At 49.7% G+C, this 19,644-nt stretch overlaps 2 protein-coding genes across 5 annotated transcripts in view; both read left to right on the forward strand.

Annotated features, from left to right (window-relative positions):
• The window catches only part of LIG1 (DNA ligase 1), a 48,951-nt gene extending 42,216 nt beyond the window's left edge, over positions 1–6,735 (forward strand). For both annotated transcript variants that reach the window (XM_087421441.1, XM_014795257.2), the window contains exons 22-28: positions 398–542; positions 647–729; positions 2,108–2,260; positions 3,832–3,885; positions 4,585–4,728; positions 6,212–6,304; positions 6,457–6,735. In XM_087421441.1, coding sequence (XP_087277567.1) covers positions 398–542; positions 647–729; positions 2,108–2,260; positions 3,832–3,885; positions 4,585–4,728; positions 6,212–6,304; positions 6,457–6,540 — 756 coding nt within the window. In that variant the 3' untranslated portion in view covers positions 6,541–6,735. The remainder of the gene's footprint in view (positions 1–397; positions 543–646; positions 730–2,107; positions 2,261–3,831; positions 3,886–4,584; positions 4,729–6,211; positions 6,305–6,456) is intronic.
• A 178-nt stretch (positions 6,736–6,913) lies between these two features.
• CABP5 (calcium binding protein 5) lies at positions 6,914–16,986 on the forward strand. 3 transcript variants are annotated; one of them, XM_004440210.3, is made up of 6 exons: positions 6,914–9,158; positions 10,718–10,748; positions 11,270–11,413; positions 12,361–12,470; positions 14,585–14,732; positions 16,796–16,986. In XM_004440210.3, the coding sequence occupies exons 1-6, from the start codon at positions 9,096–9,098 to the stop codon at positions 16,819–16,821; spliced, it is 522 nt and encodes a 173-aa protein (XP_004440267.1). In that variant the 5' UTR covers positions 6,914–9,095; the 3' UTR covers positions 16,822–16,986. The 3 variants fall into 3 exon arrangements, with proteins under 3 accessions (XP_004440267.1, XP_087277569.1, XP_087277570.1); XM_087421443.1 differs by having other exon boundaries at positions 14,585–16,986; XM_087421444.1 differs by having other exon boundaries at positions 11,270–11,323; positions 14,585–16,986.
• Positions 16,987–19,644: the final 2,658 nt, after the last annotated feature.

The following is a 19,644-nucleotide window of genomic DNA, read 5'->3' on the forward strand; positions in this document are numbered from 1 at the left end:
ACCATCTGGTTCTTCGTGGGAAAAGGTTGCCGACCCCCGGATTAACATAGAAAATATTCCCAGAGATGTTTATGTTATAAACGTGTGGTCATCGGCTTCTGTTTGCCTTTATTCAGCCAGTGTTAAAAAAGGAACCCTAGTCGTAATCAAAGAGACCGAGAAAAGACCACTCAAGCTTGAGCGGGTCTGAGGCTCCCCCGTCTTATGCTGCTGAGGCCCCCAGACTGTAAATGGTCTCCAGCCCCATACTTTAAATTCTCAGAATCCGTACGTCGGCGTGGTTCTTCCCTCGTGAGGATTTCTGTATCTGCATTGAGCCCCGCACACCTCCGGCTTCTCCCGAGGTCAGGTTTACTCTCTGCGTGTCCACAGTGACCCCGTCCTCTCTCGCCCCCAGTCCCTGGTACGGGAGCCTCTTTCCCGACGCCGGCAGCTGCTCCGGGAGAATTTCGTGGAGACGGAGGGCGAGTTTGTCTTCGCCACGTCTCTGGACACCCAGGACACGGACCAGATCGCCGAGTTCTTGGAGCAGTCGGTGAAAGGTGAGGGTGTCTGCTTTCTCTCCGCCAAGGTCTGGCTCCCCGCGGTCTGCACTCACCCCGGCCACACCCCGGGCGGTTTGACGGGAATTCTGTGTCTCCTTCAGACTCCTGCGAGGGGCTGATGGTGAAAACCCTGGACGTCGACGCCACCTATGAGATCGCCAAGAGGTCGCACAACTGGCTCAAGGTGACTCCTGCTCCCCAACCCAGCCGTCCTGCTGAGCTCTGGGGCGGGAAGTCTATCCTCAGTGGGCGGCCGATTTCCTGTCTCCTCACTTCACCCTGAGTGAGCTCAGGAGCCCTTTTCTCAGTTCCTCATGCCTCCCATTGCAGCCAGACTCAGGTCTTCTCCCGTCCACAGTCCTTGTCAGTGAATTCAAGGATTAGGCCCGGCTCAGCGCCCCGAATGCAGTGGTGAGAAAGCCAGATGAGATTTCTGTTCTCCCTGAGCTTGGCTTCCACATCGGGCGAGGCTGACGGGAGGGGAGTCAGCCAGGACATGAACAAGAGAAAGTCTGTGAAGAAAGCAAGTCAACTCAGGGCCCGTGAGGTCCTGGCAGTACTCTGGGTGATGGGGAAACGCCTCTCCAGAGGCGATGTTTGGGTGGAGACACAGACAACAGAAAGAGGTCGGCCACCTGAAGATGGGGGCAGAGCATCTAGGCAGGGGAGTAGCAAGTGCAAAGGCCCTGAGGTAAGAACAAGCTCGGTGTGTGCAGGGAGTGAGGCGATCGAGTGTGCAGTGAGGTCGGGGTGGAGAGCAGGTCCCAGTCACACAGCGCACTGGGGGCCATGGTGAAGTAAACTGGATTTTCCTCTCAGGCTTTCAGGAAGCCAGTGGAGGTTTTAGGCAGAAAGTCACATGGTCTGGTTGTCATTTCGCACAGGTCCTCTGGCTGCTCTGTGGGTGGTGGACGGGTGTGGGGGGGTGCTGGGCAGAACCGGAAACAAATGGGCAGGAGGCTGTCTGGTAAGAGATCCAGAGGCTTGAGTGGAGAGAGAGCAGCGAGGAGGCGGCATGAGGAAGGAGGCGGGAGATGGTCTGGAGGGGAGCTGGCCGGCCTGCTGACGGGGTTTCCCTGTGCATCACTGGTTGTCTGTGGTCTGTCTCCCCTCCTAGACTGTAAGCAGCTGCGAGGGTGCCAACCTTTCCTGTGCTGGGAGATACTCACTGTTGTATCCCCAAGGCTCGGCTCCTGCCTGGCACACAGTCGGCACTTAATTAATGTTTCTGGAGTTAGATAAATGTTCTCTGCCTGAAGGAGTGCGTGCAACGTTCTTCTGTACTGAGGGAAAGGGGGAATCCAGGTGACCCCCGAGTTTCCCCATCTGACCCGTCCCCTCAGGCCCACCTGTTCTTCCCATTTTGGTCGCCTCTTTCCCACTCACTTGTTGAGCCTAGAAGCCCAGTCCATGTCCAGTCTCCTCCCAGTGGCCGTCCTCGGTCTTCTTTATGGGGTTCTGCTCAGGGTCACCCAGTCCCTCTTCACCCCACTGATTGGTGACCCCAGTAGTGAGGTCCTCACCTCGGCGTCCCCCGCATCTCCTGCCTTCCCTCCTCCCAGCTGAAGAAGGACTACCTCGACGGCGTGGGTGACACCCTGGACCTCGTGGTGATCGGCGCCTACCTGGGCCGGGGGAAGCGGGCCGGCCGCTATGGGGGCTTCCTGCTGGCCTGCTACGACGAGGAGAGTGAGGAGCTACAGGCCATCTGCAAGGTGCTGGGAGCTGGGGGTGACCGCAGAAGCAGGTGGGAAGTAGATCTGACTCAACCCGGGGAGGGCCTGCACCAAAAGGCTCCCACATCCTTCATGCAAAGGATTATTTTTTTTTTTTTTCAGTTTTTGTTTACTTTTTCTGATCCTGTAAGTAACTCGTGCTTCACATAGAGAAATGAAGGTTAGATTAGGAAGCTGTGTCAGTTAGGAATTGAGTTCAGCTGCAGATAATGTTAGGTTAAGTGAGAAAAGGATTTATTTTTATCTCACATAATGGGAGGTCTGGAGCATGGCAGACAGCTCTCCGATGTCGTTAGGGACCCAGGGTCCTCTTGCCCCACAGTGGTTTTTGTCATGTGCTTCTGGCTTCATGTTCTTAGTGTGGCTGCAGGAGCTCCAGCCATCATGATCATGCACGCTCCAAGCAGCAGAAGGAGGAAGGCCAGTGGGCCACCTGAGACAGCCTCAGCCAGTGAACAACTTCTGCTTAAGTTGCATTGGTCAGAACTTTGCTCTATGGCCCACCCCCATCTACAAGGGAGCTTGGGAAGTGCAGTGGTTTTTGTTTTTGTTTTTAGCTATGCCCATTGTTGATCCAACAAATTTGGGGCGTGTGCCACAGAAACAGAATAAAATATTACACAAAATTCTACTGCCCAGAGGCAAACACTAGTAACGTTTGAGGGAATGTTTTATTTTTATTTTTACAAAGTTGTGATTCTTCTATATGAGTAATTTTCTGTGTTTTACCCTATAAATACTGTATTTTAAATGCTGTCAGATGGATTTAAGTAATACAGTGGTAAGAAATGTCAGAGTGTTTTCACTTGCCACTCGGGACTTTTGTAAACATGACTTGAATGGGTGCAGAGAAGTTCTCACATAGACATGCCCCAATTTTCCGAACAAGCTCCCCGTAGTCAGGAGGCTACGTTGTTGTCAGCTGTGTTCTTATGACTAAGTCGGCACTGCACAGACACTAACCCACGTAATCCAGGATAGAAGTGATTTTACAGTTCACACATATCTCTGGGCTCCAGTCTGTGGCCCTTTTACGTTATTTATTTAGGGTAGATTTTTAAAAGAGCTATTGCCAGGACAAAAGGCGAGAAAAATTTTAAGCCTCTCAATACAAAAAGAGCATTCCGGTTGGAATTTTGTATCAAGAGTTTGCGGATGCCCATCTTGTGACGTGTTGGCAGGTGAGGAGTGTTTTTTAGCCTTGACTTTTTGGTGGGTGGAAGAAAACTCTTGGGTTGAGATTGGAGATGATGCCAGTTGTGGGGCAGGTAGGATGTGGGGGAGCCCTAGGGAGCGACTTCCTGGACCAGGGAGACACGGAGCAGAAGGGCCAGGGGAGCACAGCGGGGAGAGTTGTTCCCCATCCTGGTCGTCGGCTAGATGCTCGCTGGCTGGACGCTCCTGCACTGGCTGGATGCTCAGCAATCCCTGGCCCTGCCTCTGCGGCTAGTGAGGCCGCAGGAGGGTGCTGGCCGCCGGTGTATACAGACTGAGGTCCTTAGGAGCAGGGAGGAGGTGCCGAGCTGCTGACCTCCCTTGTTCTCCTGCAGCTTGGAACTGGCTTCAGCGACGAGGAGCTGGAGGAGCACCACCAGAGCCTGCAGGTGAGCGGTGGCCGCCCGGCCGCGCCTCGGCCCCTCTGCCCCTAACAGCACACTCTGTGTGCGCAGCTGTCAGCCACCGCCGTCCTGGGGCTCAGGGTGCTGACGGGACGGCAGCAGGCAGAGAGCTGGCTTTGGAGCCCAGCACATCCAGGTTCAAGTCCCAGCTCTGCCGGCCGCTAGCCGGTGACACTGGTTGGGGAGCCTGATCTCCCCGAGCTCAGGGCCTTGCTGCACGGGGCTTGGGGGAGTCACAGGGCAGGGCACTATTGCAGGGTTCCCTGAGTTCATCCCTGGTGCTAGGTGAGCCCCCAGTGGTTGGGAGTGTCTGTCGTCACGGTCACAGGGGTTTTGGGATCTATCTTTCCTGTGTGTTGGTGTCTCTGGGTCTCGTCTCCACCTCTGTCCGTTCTTCAGTTCTCTCTCTCCAGGTCTCTGTCTCCACCTCTCTCTCGGTCTCTCTCTGTCTCTCTACCTCTTTTTATCTCTAATTTCTTGTCTCAGCTCTCAGGGTCTCTATCTTGCATTTCTTCCCTCCTCCCATTTTCCCTCAACCCCCCCCAGCTTTTTACTTTAAGGAGTGTCTGTGTCTGTCTATCTCCTCCCCCCATTCCCCCCTCTCCTCACCCCCTAGCCCCCTAACCCCCAGCTTTGACTTTGAGACCCAAGACCTCTCTTCCTCATGCCCGCCACTCCCTGCAGGCCCTGGTGCTGCCCACCCCGCGCTCCTACGTCCGGGCGGACGGAGCCGTGGCCCCCGACCACTGGCTGGACCCCAGCACCGTGTGGGAGGTGAAGTGTGCCGACCTGTCCCTCTCCCCCATCTACCCCGCGGCCCGCGGCATGGTGAGTAACTGGAGGACTGCGAGTCCCGGGTGGGAGGAGGGACCGGGGTGGACCCTCCAAAGGAATTCCAGATGGGAGAGTGGGGTGCAGAGCGGGAGGCATCTTGGAGCCCACGTCTGCTCTTCCTGGCTAATGGTTAGGAAAACTTCAGCTTGCGTTTCATTTGGGTGTCAGATAATGGGGCTAAGAGTCTCATTTTTTTTTTTTTTTTAAAGAAATTCCCCGGGAGTAGGAAGAACACAGTGAAATTGCTCCCTTTACTATCATAATTCACATTAAGCTCTTAAGCAGTTTTTGGAAACAGTTCTTGTGAGTAGAAGCTTAGGGCACTTCTGGCTGGGCTTTTGCAAGTTCTGCAGTTTCTTTCTCAACTGTAATTGGTTTTCATGCTACCACGGTGTACAATTCCTTGGCTACCTTCCCTCACTAGTGGTTCTGTGAAGGGATCCATGTGCCCGGGGAAGACACTGCCTGACACCAGCCCTGGGACAGCTCTCAGCCTCCTCCTTCAGCAGAACAGCCAGTCTCCCATTAAAAATGTCCCTTTCTTTGAGATTTCTGTTGACCCTTCCAGATCTAGCTACCATGCACTTTTCTGACTAGAAGAGGACTTCCATTTCAAGAAGAAACTCATGTATATTTTTTTTTTTCTGAGAAAGATTCACCTTGAGCTAATATCTGTTGCCAATCTTCCTCTCTTTTGTGTCTTCCACAAAGCCCCAGCACATAGTTGTATATCCTAGTTGTAAGTCCTTCTAGTTCTTCTCTGTGAGCTGCCACCACAGCATGGCTACTGACAGATGAGTGGTGTGGCTCTGCACCCGGGAAACGAACCCCGGGCCACCAAAGCAGAGAGCGCTGAGCTTTAACCGCGAGGCCGTCAGGGCTGGCTCATGGAACTCATATTTTTGATCTGATTTTTTTTTAATTTCTCACTCATGCTCCACATTACAAAGTCAGGGTCCCCCGGTGACAGGTGATAGGAGCAGCTTTTACCGAGCAGCTGTGTCAAGTGGGCATTGTGCGTGTCACTCATAAACACTCGTTTCATCCTCACAAGACCCTGAGCATCCCCATTTTACAGATGAGGAAATAGAGCCCCAGAGCTTAGGTATCTGGCCCAGGGTCACACGGTGACTGGGAGTTGGGAGCTGGGATTTGGACCCCGCAGTCTGGTTCTAGAATCCGTGCCCTGACTGTGTGCTCTTCTGACTCTCGGCCCTAATAATAATAATGACAACAGGAATAACAGCTACGGCAGCCGGCATTTCTTAAGCGCTTATTTTGCACCAGGTACGGGCCCGAGCACTTTCTTATCTTATTTAATCTGACAACAAACCATTGCTTAGCCCCATTGTATGGATCAGGAAACTGAGGCCAGAGGTGCAGGAGGGGGGATAGGCTTTGGAGAGGGAATTGCTGCAACTTGCAGACCTCAGGCTAGACCACAAGACAGTTTCCATCGTCCCCCTGCCTCCCCCAGCTGGACGGTGTGAAGGGGATCTCCCTTCGCTTCCCTCGGTTTATTCGCGTCCGGGAAGACAAGAAGCCAGAGGAGGCCACCACCAGCGCCCAGGTGAGGCCCTGGCAAGAGGGCTGGGACACACGGTGGGGGCTTGCCTGGCCGGACCCGCTTCTTGGAGGGTTGGACCTGGCCTGGAAGGGCATGGGAGGGAGTGAGGCAGCCCCGGGCCCCTGACCTCCCCGCCTCTCACCCTGTCTGTTCAGGTGGCCCGTCTGTACTGGAAGCAAAGTCAGATTCAGAACCAGCAAGGCACAGACTTAGACTCCGACCTGGAGGATTTCTACTAGGCTCCGCCCTGCTGGGGCCCGGGGCCGGGGCGGCGGTGGAGGGGACCCAGCGTACTGCCTCTTGTTAAGCAAATCTGGTGTTGCTGTCTGGGCAGGTTTGCAAGTCAAGGGTGTGTGTGTGTGTGTGTGTGTGAGTGAGTGAGGAGGTGGTTTAGGCTGGGGTCTGGGGTTCATACTTATCAAGTTCAAATAAAATGTTTAGGGCAAAATAATATTTGATTAGGTGCTAAATATTGTGTATCTGGGAATCTCCATGTCTGTCTGGCTCTGTGTGGAGCCCCATGGTTCCCTTAGGTGTGGACCTGAGTCTCCCTGAGGAAAGCCAGGCCAAGAACACACTCTTCCTCTCCACGCCCCTGCAGGGCCCCTGTGAACACACCGCCTGCAAGCATCCATGTCCCCATGTCCCTCTGCCAGGGCTGGGCAGGGATGTCCTCAGTCACCAATGACCCTCATGACAACCCCGCTATCCCCATTTAACAGATGAGGACACTGAGGCACAAGGATGTGAGTTAACTTCCCCTAGGTCCCCTCTCGAGGAAACCTTATTCCCAGGGGCAGGGAAGTGACGTGGTAAGGTCTGGAGTGAAAAGATCATGCTGATGGCTGGAGTATGCGCACACTGAAGAGATGAGCCTGGGGTTGGGGGGCAGCGGAGACCACCTTGCCCCTGGTGAAATCCTGTTCTTCTAAAAACTGTTGAAACCCATCAAGAAGAGATGGTGCCCAGAGCTGGGCTCTGGGAAAAGTATGCAGCAGGAGAGGTTGCAGGAGCAATAATTCATAATTACACAGGAGTCGAAATGCATGATTTCGGTTTGTCACATTACTGATGATTGTCATTTTTATCGTTTGATTAAGGTAGTGTCTGCCAGGTTTCACTACCATCAAGTGACTTTCCTTTGAAATTAATATTTTGTAAGGAGATACTTTGAGCTATGTAAATATTACCAAACTTTCCACTTATCTTTTGACTTATGTCTGTATGGACTCCTGGTTTCCTATGTTCTCCTATATAATTTGTTATTATTTGTTTTGATTTTCAAGTTGCCCCTGCTATGGCGTGAGGAGCTTCTTCACGCTGATCCCTGTTCTTCTGACCTGTCCCCATAACTCTTTGAGCACAGTCTTGCTTTACCGCACAAGATGGGTTAGGCCCCTCTTCTACTTGTCCTGCTCCAGACGTGCATTCAGCCCTTTCTCCTAGGAGTCTTCGTTCCTTTTAGTGGAGAGTGGTATTTAGAAGCCAAGATCTGGATGCTAGAGGTGCTCACTAATATCAGGGCATCACTGCTTCTGGGTCGTCTTCGAGAGCTGGAGAATATATGCTCATGTCCCCAGACGGTGACGTGTTTATTTGTATATCCCTCTCTGTACAGCAAAACCCACGAGCACATACCGCTGCCTCCAGTTCCAACCCAACACCACAGGACTCATTCTACTTGCCGCTTGTGTATTAGTAACTCCCTTTTCCAACAACGTGAGAAACCTGATTCCCATTACCCTTAATATAATCCCCGTGTGTAACCAGTCTCGCTTCTCCATTGCCATCCCAGCCCTGTGGGGACGCCTTTCTCGCCTTGATCTGGTGTTGACATCTGCACCAGGCTCTCTCCATGAGTGCACATGCTCAGCACAAACCCCCACTCTAGGCGATGCAATTCCTGTGCGTAGATACACCCACTCCACCTGGCTCATGCTCCAACCTTCCACACCAGGCTGCTCTGTCACGAGTTCATCCTCACCTTCCCAGGCCTCAGCGCTCTGGGCCGTGCTGCCCCTCTGTGGGGATTCCCCCTCACTCCACCACCCTATTTGAACTCTGGCTCCCCACACTGATGGCCCCCAGTCCCCTCCCATCCAGTGCAGACACCCACATTGTCTCCCTGGGCTCTGACACCATCATGACTTTTCACCCTCCCTGACCCCCACACCAGTGTGGACGCCCACCTTGCTCCTCGCCCCTGAGTTACTCAGGAAGAAAGGAACAGATGAGCAGAGGAAAAGCAAACCCCACCCTCTTCATCACTGTGTGCACCTACTTCCTGAAGTTAGCTTGTCGTGCAATTCTTGCATCTTGCTCATTGGCACACATTCCTGACCTACTGGAAAGCTCCTTGAGGCCAGGGGCCATGCCCTCTCCATCGTCACGTGCCCAAGGGCCAGCAGAGGCCAGGCTTAGAGTGAGCGCTCAACACGCTTGTTGGAACATTGAATGAACGGATGCCCTCTGCTCTAATCCTCATTTTGGAGACTATCTTTCCAATTTTATTCTGGGGATAAAAGGTCAGAGCCTGGGACTGGCTCCCCCTCCCGTCTCCCTGGAGCCAGATGGGGAGGCAGGAACAGATCTGATCCCTCCCAACCCAAGTAGAGATTTCTGACCCAGCTGTCACAGCTCTAAGACACAGGGACCGAGGGTGAGGCCAAGAGAGGCAGGAAGAGTTGGCAAAGGCACGATAGAGAAGATAAGGAGGCTGAGGCACCGAGCAGGACGGGAAGGAGGGGGAGCCGTCTTGAGGTCTGTGCCCGGTGAGCCCTGCCCTGCCCCCTCCATGCAGCTTCCCATGGGCCCCGCCTGCATCTTCTTGAGAAAAGGCATCGCTGAGAAACACCGGGTGAGGTGGGGGACACTGGGGAGGGACAGCGGGCGGGGCAAAGGGAGCTGGGACGTGGGGAAAAGAGGGGGCATGCTGGGTGCAATGGACCGAGGAGGGTGGGGGGAGGATGAACTGAGAGGGCAGAAGAATTCCAGAGAGCGGGCGGGGACATGTGGGTCACTGAAATGGCTGAGGGTGGAATCAGACATCAGGGGCAAAAGCGGGGAGATTAAGGAGGAGAAAATAAAAGGGGACCAGGGATGACGTCATTATTGATGGCATCATCGTTCTTTTCTATGGACACCCGTAGTGATGACGAGGATGATGAGGATGGTGACAATAGCTGCCACTTACTAAGTCATTGCTGTGTGCTCAGCCTTGTGCAAAGGGCTTTGCTTTCCTGATGTCATTTAATCCTCAGAACGACTTGTGAGGTCGGAAATACTTTCATGTCCATTTTACAGATGAGGAAACTGAGGCTCTGAGTCATGAAGTCCTTTGCTGTAAGCTTATACAATTAGTAAGAGGCAGGGCAGGTCTGTTATATTGCAATGAAATGCTTTTAATTGTTAGGGTTTAAGATGACCAAAAAAAAAAAAAGAGAGAATTTGGGGAGAAAGTGAATATAAGAAAGAGAAGCTGGGGGAAAGGCTCCAAGGATAAAGAGAGATAAAGGGGTAAAAGAGACTGGCAGTTGGTGGAATTGCCCAGGTGGTGTGCCAGGTGTCCCAGCCTGACCCTTCAGGTGTGTCCAGAAGTGGGTGGCGACAGCAATGACTGGAAGTTCTTAGAGGTTTTGGGAATTGGCCATGTGGGCAGCGATCATCTGCCTGGACGCCACTGAGCACTGGTCCCACGTGAAGGGATTCTACCCTTGGGAGAAAGGGTGGAGGCGAGTGGAGAAAGAATCAATGGAGTGCGGTGGGAAAAATTCTGACCTGGGAGTCAGGAGCCCTGAATTCATATCCCGGTGCTGCACCTGACTTGCTGCACGACCTCGAGGGGGTGATTTAATGTCTGCCTTGGGAGGAGATCTGCCACTTAAGAGCTGTGTGACCCCAGGCAGATTCCTTAACCTCTCTGTCCCTCAGCATCCTCTTAAATAACATGGGAGTGATATTTGGCTCTACCTCATGGAACGGTTTTGAGGTTGCAATGAAATGATTGTGGAAGCTGCCTGGCACAGAGTCAGCACTCTGAACACGTTAGCTGGGCGTCTGAGTCTCGCTTTCTTCCTCTGGAGAGGGAGGGGATTGGCTTCCATGGCCTCTAAGATCCCTTTTGGCACAATGGGATGGATGTCTATTTGGGAAAGGCAGAAGGAGAGACATCATGATTCAAGGATGGGAGAGAGGAAGTGAGAAGGAGTGGGGAAGAGGGCGGGAAGAACATAGCCATGGAGTGGGCATCAGGGGACGGGAGGAGGAAGATGAGAGGGGTAGAGAGGAGCAAGACTGGGAAGAGAAATAGGGAAAGGTGAGGAGTAGCTTGGGAGAGTGAGGGGACATGTCTGAAGAAGTGGATGATGGATCCCTGACCCTCCCTCCAAATTCCCTCTCCCCTGCATTCCTTTCCAGGAAAGACCCCTGGGACAAGACGAGATTGAAGGTAACACCCCTCCCTCAAATGCCCGCACATTGCCGTTCACCCCACTTCCCTGCTTTCTGTCTCTTTGTGCCTTTCAGTGTAAATCCCTTCGCGTGAAAAATTTACGTCCCTCTCTCTTTCCACTCAACTGTAATTTTGTGAACTCTTTCTCATGGCAGTTGAAATGCCTCCCCAAGTATTTAGAAGGTACACCCATCCCCAAGTGTCTCAGAGACCCAGGAGTGACACATGAGTTTTAAGATGAGTCAAAAATTGTCGTTTATTCTTTTCGTACTTTTGAAGTTTCCCATAACTTCACCAACAAATTTGAAGGACTTCAGGGCTATCGTTTAGCAGTCTCGGGCATCATTCCTCTCGCTAACACATTTCATACATCACTGCTTTTTGAAATTTTGGTTTTTTAAAATGTATTCTTCTTTGAAGAGTCTCTGGTTGGTGCCTCATTGGTGGTTTCGAGGGATGCCACTCTTCCCCACTGACTGTTTCAAGTTTCCCCAAAGGTCTTTTTTCTGAACTTTCAGAGCTCCGGGAAGCATTTCTTGAGTTCGACAAGGATCGAGACGGGTTCATCTCTTGTAAGGATTTGGGGAATCTCATGAGGACGATGGGTTACATGCCCACGGAGATGGAACTGACTGAGCTGGGCCAGCAAATCCGCATGAACTGTGAGGGCTGGGGGCGGGAGGAATGACTGGGTTGAGGGGACAGCTGAGGGTGGAATGGGGAAGGATATGGAGGCTGAGAATAGAGTTGGAGATAGGGAGGAGGGCAAGAGGGGGTAGAAGTCTGGAAGGAAACAGTTCAGACTGTACTTAGGAGTCACATTTGAAGTAGTTAAAAGGGTAGCTTTTAGAGAGAGATCTGGATTCAGGTCCCTGACCTATTATTTACTAATTGTGGTCATTTTGAAAAGTGGGGTTAACCCCTACTCTTGAGTCTCAGTTTTCCCATCTGTCCAGTGAAGATGATATCACTCCTTATCTAGTGGATTGTGAGAAAGAAGGGATAAAGATGCTAATGGAGGTAGAGGCGTAGCCTCCAGTGAATGCCTATTAAATGTAGGTTATTACTATTACTGCTGAGATTCGTTTGTGGAGCGCAGGATTGGAACTGTATTTGATGCTGGAAACAAACTTGGAGCTGATATTGAGGAATAGCGTTGGAAAAAGGATAGATTTTTGGATGGCGACCAGAGATGATTTTGAGATGGAAGCTGGGATTAAGTTGCTATTAGGTTTGCTTCTGAGCATGTTACTTAGTAAACCAGGTTGAATTCAAGGACATGATAGTATTCATATCTGGAAGAGATTTGGTGCTCATTTAATTCATACTCTCCCTTTGACAGATCTACAGATGAGGGAACATAGACCTGAGCCAATTAAGAGATTTGCTCTGAGTCACATGGACAGTTAGTTACTCCCACCATACCACACTCCGTCCACCCCTGTTCAGATTAGCGGGACCCTACGGCTTGAGTTGGCTTAGAGAAAAAGTTCTTAGAAGGCGGATAGATTGGAGCAGATCTATTTCTTGAACAGACTTGAAGGGGAAAGTGGGGTAATGGAGGGTTGGGCACGTGGAACCTCACTAGACCTGAATCTTCTGTCCTCAGTGGGTGGCCGTGTAGACTTTGATGACTTTGTGGAGCTGATGACCCCCAAACTACTTGCAGAAACAGCTGGGATGATCGGCGTCCAGGAGATGCGAGATGCCTTCAAGGAAGTGAGTTAACAGTTTCATAATATTGGAGATGGTTGAAGGACACCACAGAGGTCTTTGATTACTCTTTAACCATGGACAGAACCCACTCAAACCAATTATTTTCTGACTATGGTGGGATTTGTAGGGGAGGAAAATAACATATTCCAAGCACTTGCAATGGACGAGGCCCTCTGCATATTTTATCTAATTTAATCCTCACAAATAACATTAGGAGGAAGTAGTCATTTATCCCAATCATACGTATGAGGAAACTGAGGTTCATGGAAATTACAAATCTTATCCAAGATCCTGCAATCTCCAAAACACACATTAGGACCTCTACTCTTCATGCCTGTCATAGGAAGAAGGAATCCAAGAGTTTGAGATCCCAGAAAGGAACTCAAAGAGATCATCTGGTTTGACCCACTTGTAGAGATGCTTAACGATGAGAACGAGGCAAGGAAAAGGCTTGCTGAAATTCACTTGTATCTCCTGATAAAATGCTTTCCTCACTCAGAGAGCTTTTAACTATGTGAGAGAAAAATAAAGAATAAGATAGTGTCTGGAAGGAAAGACTTTGGAGCCAGGCAAACAGGGGTCCAAATCTCCAGCTACTAGCTGTGTGAAATTCTCTCCCAGTTTCATATAAAAATCTAGAGCTGCATCATCCAGTGGAACTTTCTGTGATTACGAAAATGCTCCATCCAAGATGGTAGCCACTGGCCACTTATGGCTATTGAGCCCTTGCAATATGGCGAGTGTGACCGAGGAACCAAATTTGTAATTTTATCTAATTTTGATTAATTTCAATTCAATTATTTAATTTCTATTTATATTCAATTGAACGGAAATTCAATTCATTTAAATTACGAATATGCCGTTCAATTATTGGAAAACATTCATTTGGAAAGACTTGGGTATGTGAAACTAACTTTTCAACTATAAATTTTATGAAACCTAAACACAAATCAAGTATTTCTGATGAAATTTAGTGTCTGAATTGAGAAGAGCTATGAGATATACCTGAGATAAAGATTTAATACCCTTAATGTAGGTTTCCATATATGCTGAGCATGCTAACAAACCATGTTAAGTACATGCCAAGTAAGGACTTAGTATGGCAGTATGCTAAGTCTCATGAAATCCAGTGTGCTTGAAAAGAATGCAACATAGCTCATTCATAATTTTTAAGTTGATGACACGCCGAAATGATAATATTTTGGAAATATTGGGTTAAATAAAATCAGTTATTAAAAATTTAATTTCACTTGTTCCTTTTAACTTTTTCTTTTAATGGGGCTACTTGAAAATTTAACATCCGCCATGAGGCTCGCACTATATTTCTTTTGGACTGTGCGGGTCCGGGGGAATCCCATTCCAGGCTGAGGAAGCAGCAGGTACAAACACTGGAAGGCAGGAAGGTGTATCTGAGGAAGAGCAAGAAGCCTGGAGTTTCGTGAAGTGGTCCGAGCTGGAGAGAGAGGGGCATGAAATAAACAAGGTCTCAGAGTCGCCAAAGGCAGAGCCCAGTCACATAGGAGTTTGCGTGTCGTGGAGCGGTGTGGGGATTTCATTCTGGGCGGGACAGGAAGCCACTGGAGGACTTTAGGCAAGGGAGTGACGAGATCTGATTTATGTTTTAAATGAACATGAAGGTGAGGTCCTGATGTGTGGACAACAGACCATATGGGATCAGGAGGGAGCCAGAAGACCAATCAGGGGGTGGTGACCAAAATCTAGGCAAGAGGTAATTGTGGTTTGCGCAAGGTTAGCATCAGTGTAGCTAGAGAAGGACACTTGGCTCCCCGATATGTTTTGGAGATAGAATGTACGAGACTTTCTGGTAGACTGGTTAAGGGTGTGCAGGGTAGAGGTTTGGAGATAGTTCATTGATTCAACAAATATTTATCCAGTGCCTACGTGTGGGAGGCACTTTTTTAGGACTGAGCACGGAGCAGTGAACAAGAGGGTCAGAATTCCCAGTCTCCAAGGAGCTGACATTCTAGCGGATAGTGTGCAAAAGCTCTTAGCTTAGTTCTTGACTCACAGTAAGTGATCAATAAACACTGCTATCATTATTATTATTGTCATCGTCATTGTTGTTGCCAATATCATCCCCTTCTGCTCCTATTCAGTTTGACGCCAACGGCGACGGGGAGATCACCCTGGGGGAGCTGCAGCAGGCCCTGCAGAGACTTCTGGGAGAGAAGCTCACCCCCCGGGAGATCTCCGAGGTTGTCCAGGAAGCCGATGTTAATGGAGATGGCACCGTCGACTTTGAAGGTGACATGTATAGGGGCGGGCCCTGTGGGAATCCACCTCCAACTGCCCCCTGTGAATTTCTAAGTCAGCCATTTCTTCTCACTCTTCCCCTAGTTTGAGGTTGGGGGGCAGAGTGGCAGATTTTGGAAATGTTTTTTCTATCCCTCTCTGCCCATGTCATTTCAAAGAGCTCAGTGTCTCTCACCTCTCTTTCTTGTTGCACCTGGCTCCCCCCGGGAACACCTCGTCCAGTAGCCAGTAGACAGGACTCACTTCTGCCTCTCCCATCCCTTCCTTGTTCACGGGGCATCTTTGTCATAGGAACAAAATGTCCCATCAGAAGGACAGTGGGCTTGTTAGTAGCTGGCCTCTGGGGTCACATTCAAGGAGTTCAAATTCAGAATCATCTCTTAAAAGCTATGTGGGCTTATCCTAGTTACTTACTCACTTTAAGTGTCAGTTTTCACATCTGCAAAATGGGGATAATGATGACGCCTTTCTCCCAAAGTTTTAGAGAAAACTAAAAGAAACCATGCACTAATCGCCCCCTGCCCCTGTCATTGCTCATGTCAGTCTTCCCGTCTGAAACACCCTTTCCTCTTCCGCTGGCTAACTCTTAATTATGCTCCTGGAAGGTGCCCCCGGCCTCTCCTGCCAGGCTCTGCTTCCCTCCTCTGTGCACTCATAATACACATGCATGGCTCCGAGGTAATACTGGTCCATGACATCACAATAGCTTGTGATAGTTCATTGCCTGTTTCCTTCTGAGGCCGTGGACTAAGCCTCTCATCACCGTATCCCCGATTCCTAGGGCAGAGCTCAGCACGTGTGTATTGAGTAATCAGATAAATGAAAAAGACCAGAGTCCTGTGAGGATGGGAGTGGAGATCATTTTTGTGGGAGCCATAAATAGGGCACATCAAATGTGACGCTCTCTGGTTCAAAAATCGCAGCATCTAACTGCCGCCTAGAGGCAAAAGTCCAAAATTCTCAGTCTGACATCCAAGTGCGTCCAGGAACCAACCCCACGTCCCCACCCCCGCCCCCAATCCAGCCATATCCTCTATAACCTCTCTTTGGATTTTTATGCTCTGGTGCACACTTGGTACCTGTTCTGTGTCTCCAACTTCTGTTCCTTTCTCCCTGATATTCCGTCGGCTTATCACACCTTCCCCATGTCATCAATGCCTTCCTAAATCTCATCCATCCCTCGGGAATTGACGCCAATGCAACCTCTGCTAAGAGGCTTCCCTTCATCCTTCGCTGGGTGCGTTACTCCCAGGTCTGAAGTCTTACAGAAGTTTTTCTGTTCCCCTCCAAAGGAAGTTATCCCTGTAGACCTGTCTGTGTGGAGTTGTGTTTGTCTCCTAGTCTGTGAAATCCTGGGCGGGGCAGTGAGGGATCTTTGCTAAACCATCTCTGCTGGGGTTTAGTAACTGGATAAATGAAAAAACCATCTTTACTGGATTCCCAGTATGGAAACTTGGTAGATGTTTGTTGCACGGCTGCAACTTAGCAAATGTTTGCCGGATCTAGCCAGGCTCGGGTGTACAATGGGCATCAGTGACTATCTGGAAGAGGTAGGAGACAGGTCTTTGGGGAGACACATCCTCAGGCCAAGCACAGGCAAGGGAAGGACAGATTGACCTCAAGACTTGGGTAGGGCCAGTAAGTTCCTCTGGCAGTGAGTCAAAGCAAAGTCAGGTACAGCCTGTGTTTGTTCCAGGATTCACCACTTACCATCCGCGTGACCTCACGTCAACCTCGCTGGCCTCAGTTTGCTTACCTGTAAAATGGTATTTACCCCTCTGGGATTGGTTGGTAATATGAAATAAGATACTCATAGTTGCTATTTAGTTAACACTGTGTCTTAGAAGCATTATACTGTTTAACCATCTTAAAAACCATATACGGTAAGTAGCCATCCTCTGATTCCCATTTTGTAGACGAAGCAATCGGGGCATAGAGGGCTCAAGTAGTTTCCCAGAGATCACCAGCAGTTCCCGACATGAAGTAAGGGCTCAAGAAAAATGTCAGCTGCTGCTCTTACCAATAGGTACCTCACCGGGGACTTTCCTTTGCAGAGTTTGTGAGGATGATGTCTCGCTGAGGAGCTTCTGGAAACCTCCGTCACTCTCCACCTGGTCAACATACATCCAGCACTTCTGGAGGGCCAAATCCCCAGAGCCCCTTAAAGGAGAGAGGGTGGGGGGTGGTGTGGAGACCCGCCTTGCAGTGCTGTGGGTTGAGGTTAGACTGAAAGTAAGAGCTTTGCCCAGACTGGGGGGGGGGGGTACATTTCTAGAACTGGATGAAGAAGAAAGTCTATGTATGGAAATGTGAAAGGCACCAGGGTCCAGTTGCCGCTCCAAAAATTCCAAAGGTTAATGACATCTTTCGGCTTCACGTCATCCTGAATCCCTCCGGCCTGCCAGAGTCTCTTCCCCAACTTTCTCTTTCACCTTTTCTGCTGTCAGACTGTCAAAAAGTTCAGCACATAGTCTACCCTTCAACCTTCCTACTCCAACTGCTTCAAATCCACTCAGTTTCTTTCTCTTGGTGAGAAGGAGAAGGATGCCAACCACGGGGCTAGAAACAGGGTTCTTGACAAGGCTGGGAGTGGAAATGGTTGATGAAAGAGACATCAGATGGGCTTATCCGCTTTTCTTGATTTCCTGGAAGCACAGAGTGTTTTTTCCCTCTGGCCTCCTACTTCCTTCTCCTTGTGTGAGATACTCAGACCACTGAATTAAATCACAAATCTGGATTATCAAGGTTTAGGGCTAGCTGATCCCCAGGGAATTAATCCCCTGAAAAATGTCATCATGCAGAGAGACAGAGGACAGGATGTTTCAAATCCTCAGCTCAGCCGGTTGCCGCGGAGCCCTTCCCGGACGCCCCCCGCCTCTGCGTGGGTCTGCCCTGGGCTGCTCAGGGAGATTCCCTCTGTTCGATGGGAAGTCGATTCCGTCCCTCACATCCTGACACTGACCTGTGCTGTGAAACTGCAAAGATACATTCCTCCTCACCCCTCCTGCGACCAGGACAGTTCAGTCATGCAAAGGTCCTCAAAATAAAGAATTCGTTCCATGCCTTCCTCCAGGTTTTTTTCACTTTTGAAGTTCATCGAGAAGATGTATAGAATGGGTCATCTGATTCAGTAACTTCGTTTCATAAAATTAAATTCTAAATTTAAAAATGTGGGACCGGAATAATGTGTTTCCTAACCTCTTACTGTGGCCACTCCCTTTGTGCCATCCTGCGCTGCCCCGAGACCATTTTGTTTTTAGGCTTCATACCCTTCATTCCTTCCTTCCCTTCCTTCTCTCCCCTCCTTTCACCCCTCATTTCTTCAGCAGCAATGTATAGAGTGCTTGCTATGTGTAAGGCACTATTCTAAGCATGGGGCTATAGAGGTGAATAAAAGAGACCCAAACCCCAGACCCCAGGAGCTTACATTATACTGGGAGGAGAAAGACATGAAACAAAATAAATAGATAAGTATAATCATGTTTAGAATATTAGAAGATGATAAGAGATATGAAGAAAAATGGAGCAAGAAAGGAGGAAAGGGGTTTAAAGGGTTCTAGGAATGAAGGAGTTGCCATTCTACGTAGAGACATCAGGGAGTTTATTGAGCACCAGGGGCATACCTGGGGAAGAGCATTCCAGACACAATGTAGGGTGGATGCAAAGCCCCTGAGGCAGGAAGGTACCTGGAGCGTTGGAGGAATAGCAAGGAGACCAGAATGGCTGAGAGGGGTAAGGGGTCAGGGTGGATCAGGGGTGAAATCATACAGGCGTGTTCTTAGAGGCCATTTTGAGGACCATGGAGGGTTTTAAGCAGAGGAGTGACACAATCCAGATCACCCTTTAAAAGAAGACTTCAGCCTCCTCTCTCAACTCCATCCCATCCCATCCATATGCTCACCTACCCACCCATCCACTATTCACTCACCTACCCACCCATCCACTATTCACTCACCTACCCACCCATCCACTATTCACTCACTACCCACCCATCCACTATTCACTCAACTACCCACCCATCCACTATTCACTCACTACCCACCCATCCACTATTCACTCAACTACCCACCCATCCACTATTCACTCACTACCCACCCATCCACTATTCACTCAACTACCCACCCATCCACTATTCACTCACTACCCACCCATCCACTATTCACTCAACTACCCACCCATCCACTATTCACTCACTACCCACCCATCCACTATTCACTCAACTACCCACCCATCCACTATTCACTCACTACCCACCCATCCACTATTCACTCAACTACCCACCCATCCACTATTCACTCACTACCCACCCATCCACTATTCACTCAACTACCCACCCATCCACTATTCACTCACCTTTTCAATATACTATTGGCTGAATCCCTACTATATGCCTGGCATTGTTCCAGATGATGGAAATAGAGCAATAATAAGATACTTGACCTCAAGGAGCTTATATTCTAGAACCATGCAATCCAATAGGATCTTCTGCAATGATGGAAATGTTCTAGATCTGCACCATCCATTATGGCAGCCACTAGCCACACGTGACTGGCTATTGAGTATTAAGCGTGGTGAGGGAGGCTGAGAAACTGAATTTTCTTTTATTTTTATTTTATTAAGCCAATGATGTATTATTAATAAATGATTAATTTTATGAATTACTTAAGTTAAATTTAAATTGAAATAGCCCCATGTGGCTAGTGGCTACTGTATTGGACAACACAGGTTTGTGCTATGAGCCTGGGATTATTCTGGGTCCTGGAGACAGCCCAGCGATAAGGTCTTTGCTTTCTTGGAGATTACAGTCCAGTGTGAGGGGAGGAGAAAAAAAATAATCACTTAAGAGAAGCTCAAGTTGGGGTGACTACTTTGAGGAAGAGAAAGTGGGGTGATTGGATACCAG

This window comes from Ceratotherium simum, chromosome 33 (genome assembly GCF_057802395.1).
Source record: "Ceratotherium simum simum isolate JZ-2026a chromosome 33, ASM5780239v1, whole genome shotgun sequence".
NCBI classification, from domain to species: Eukaryota; Metazoa; Chordata; class Mammalia; order Perissodactyla; family Rhinocerotidae; genus Ceratotherium; species Ceratotherium simum.

Coding starts and splice junctions, on each gene's coding strand:
- CABP5 (XM_087421443.1), top strand. CDS start 9,096: ATGCAGCTTCCCATGGGCCCCGCCTGCATCTTCTTGAGAAAAGGCATC. Junction 9,159..10,717: donor GCATCGCTGAGAAACACCGG/GTGAGGTGGGGG, acceptor ATTCCTTTCCAG/GAAAGACCCCTGGGACAAGA. Junction 12,471..14,584: donor TGCGAGATGCCTTCAAGGAA/GTGAGTTAACAG, acceptor GCTCCTATTCAG/TTTGACGCCAACGGCGACGG.